This window comes from Cottoperca gobio, chromosome 11, assembly GCF_900634415.1.
Source record: "Cottoperca gobio chromosome 11, fCotGob3.1, whole genome shotgun sequence".
Classification (NCBI taxonomy): domain Eukaryota; kingdom Metazoa; phylum Chordata; class Actinopteri; order Perciformes; family Bovichtidae; genus Cottoperca; species Cottoperca gobio.
The window spans coordinates 11932192-11933873 of NC_041365.1; the positions used below are offsets into that span (position 1 = coordinate 11932192).

A 1682-nucleotide genomic window follows, 5' to 3' on the forward strand; every position below is an offset into this window, starting at 1 on the left:
GAAAGGGTTTTTGTAGGAATAGTCAAGTTCTCTCAACCAATGCATACATCAGAACAAAGAACAAAGAAGTTTCACTGTTGAGACATTTCAGCTGTTCAACAGGCGAAGGATCAGTTTTGTGATGTCAAAATGTTTGAACAAAATGCACCGCTGAACAGAAAACTACCATTCTGAAATAAACCGTGATTTTCATACATTTGGTTAGGTAAAATTACTGAAAAATGGTAGCAACTCGTCTCTTCTGCTCTCCTCCTCAGTTTTCAATTGCATAAGGAGGTGTATCAACGACAGCCCAGTGTGCTGCAATGGAGGTGATAGCTCCATGGATGTTGCCGCTGATGATGCGGAGCTCGGCCTCGCTGTGGCTGGGATACATGTTGAAGAGCCTTCCTGTATTACTGCCTGCACTCAGTGTGCGGCCCCTGGTAGTGGTGAACACCACTGAATATATGTAGTGAGCATGCGTCCCAGAAATCTGGATGATGGCTTCACCGTCGTACAACTCAATCTCCTGGACTTGTCCGGTCTTGTAACCAACAACTGCAGACCAGATGTAGCCGTAGCGGAACTGGAAGCTGATGAATGAAGGGGACAAATGTGTTGTAAGAGGGAACTTCTGACTTTTCAGATGTTGCAATACATTCGTGCAATCAGTGGATCAATAGTGATATCTCTGATGTCCTGTACTTTTTGCTACGGTAGCCTACTTTTAATAAAAACTTTTCCAGTACCACCAAATGTAATTGATATTACATTTACCCTCGGACGTAGGAGGACTCCCACACTCGTACAGCTGTGATCCTTCCTTCCCCATTGATAGTGTACGGGGTGCCACTTCCTGACCCCACAGGTAAGGAGTAGGAGTAGATCTGAGATGAAGCTGCAAGATGAAGCAACATATTATGAACATGAATTAACCTTGCACTTATTCCTCATGTTTATGATCATAGTTGTCTGCAGCACACTGTGTCTGCGTTATCAAAATTGTCAAATTGCTGACAGAAATTACAAATATATATTGACGCATGAGATAAAGACTCATAACATTTGACTATTTTCAAAACATTCTCACAGCTGTTTCTAGGTACAGAGTATATCTGTTTAACACCCACTCCCCTCACTTACACTCAGCAAAAGCAGAGGCTGCAACAAGAGCGAAGACGGCAAAATAAAGCATCCTGAAAAGAAACAAAATGTATTTAACTCTGCATCTCATTTTGAATAAGTATTGAAGACGATTGGAAGTTTCAGTCTCACCTGTCTGATTTGTTGTTTTCTCTGTTATCAAAAGATACCTTTAGCAGATAAGACAAAAATACAATTTTCACTTTTATTTTACTAACTTGTAACTTTTTTGTTTGAGATGAGTGGAATCCACAAAATTATACTTACGTTCAACTTAAAGCCAATGAAGTGTCAGCATCAGTGCGTCCAGCTCCACTCTCCTGTAGTCTATGTTTTCAGTGTTTATTTATAGTGCTACTGATTCGCATTCTGAAAAAACACCCAGAAGTTCTATTTGTCCTTTCTGCGTTATGATGTAAAAGAATTGGGAGGAGTTGGGTGGTTTGTTCTGTTTACAGTATGTCAGGTATGTCTTCATCATCTGATCAGTGAAAATGTGCTATGTGCAAAGCATGCCCTTGCTCTTGTGCATGCATTTGTGGCTCAATCGGCATTGC

At 40.9% G+C, this 1682-nt stretch overlaps 1 protein-coding gene across 1 annotated transcript; it reads right to left on the bottom strand.

The window, feature by feature from the left end:
* Positions 1-253: 253 nt before the first annotated feature.
* On the bottom strand, positions 254-1177 carry LOC115016050 (zymogen granule membrane protein 16-like). The gene is made up of 3 exons (XM_029443715.1): positions 1126-1177; positions 760-880; positions 254-575 (listed from the first exon to the last, which is right to left on the bottom strand). Exons 1-3 carry the CDS (start codon positions 1175-1177, stop codon positions 254-256), a joined length of 495 nt encoding a protein of 164 aa, XP_029299575.1.
* Between the last annotated feature and the right edge of the window lie 505 nt (positions 1178-1682).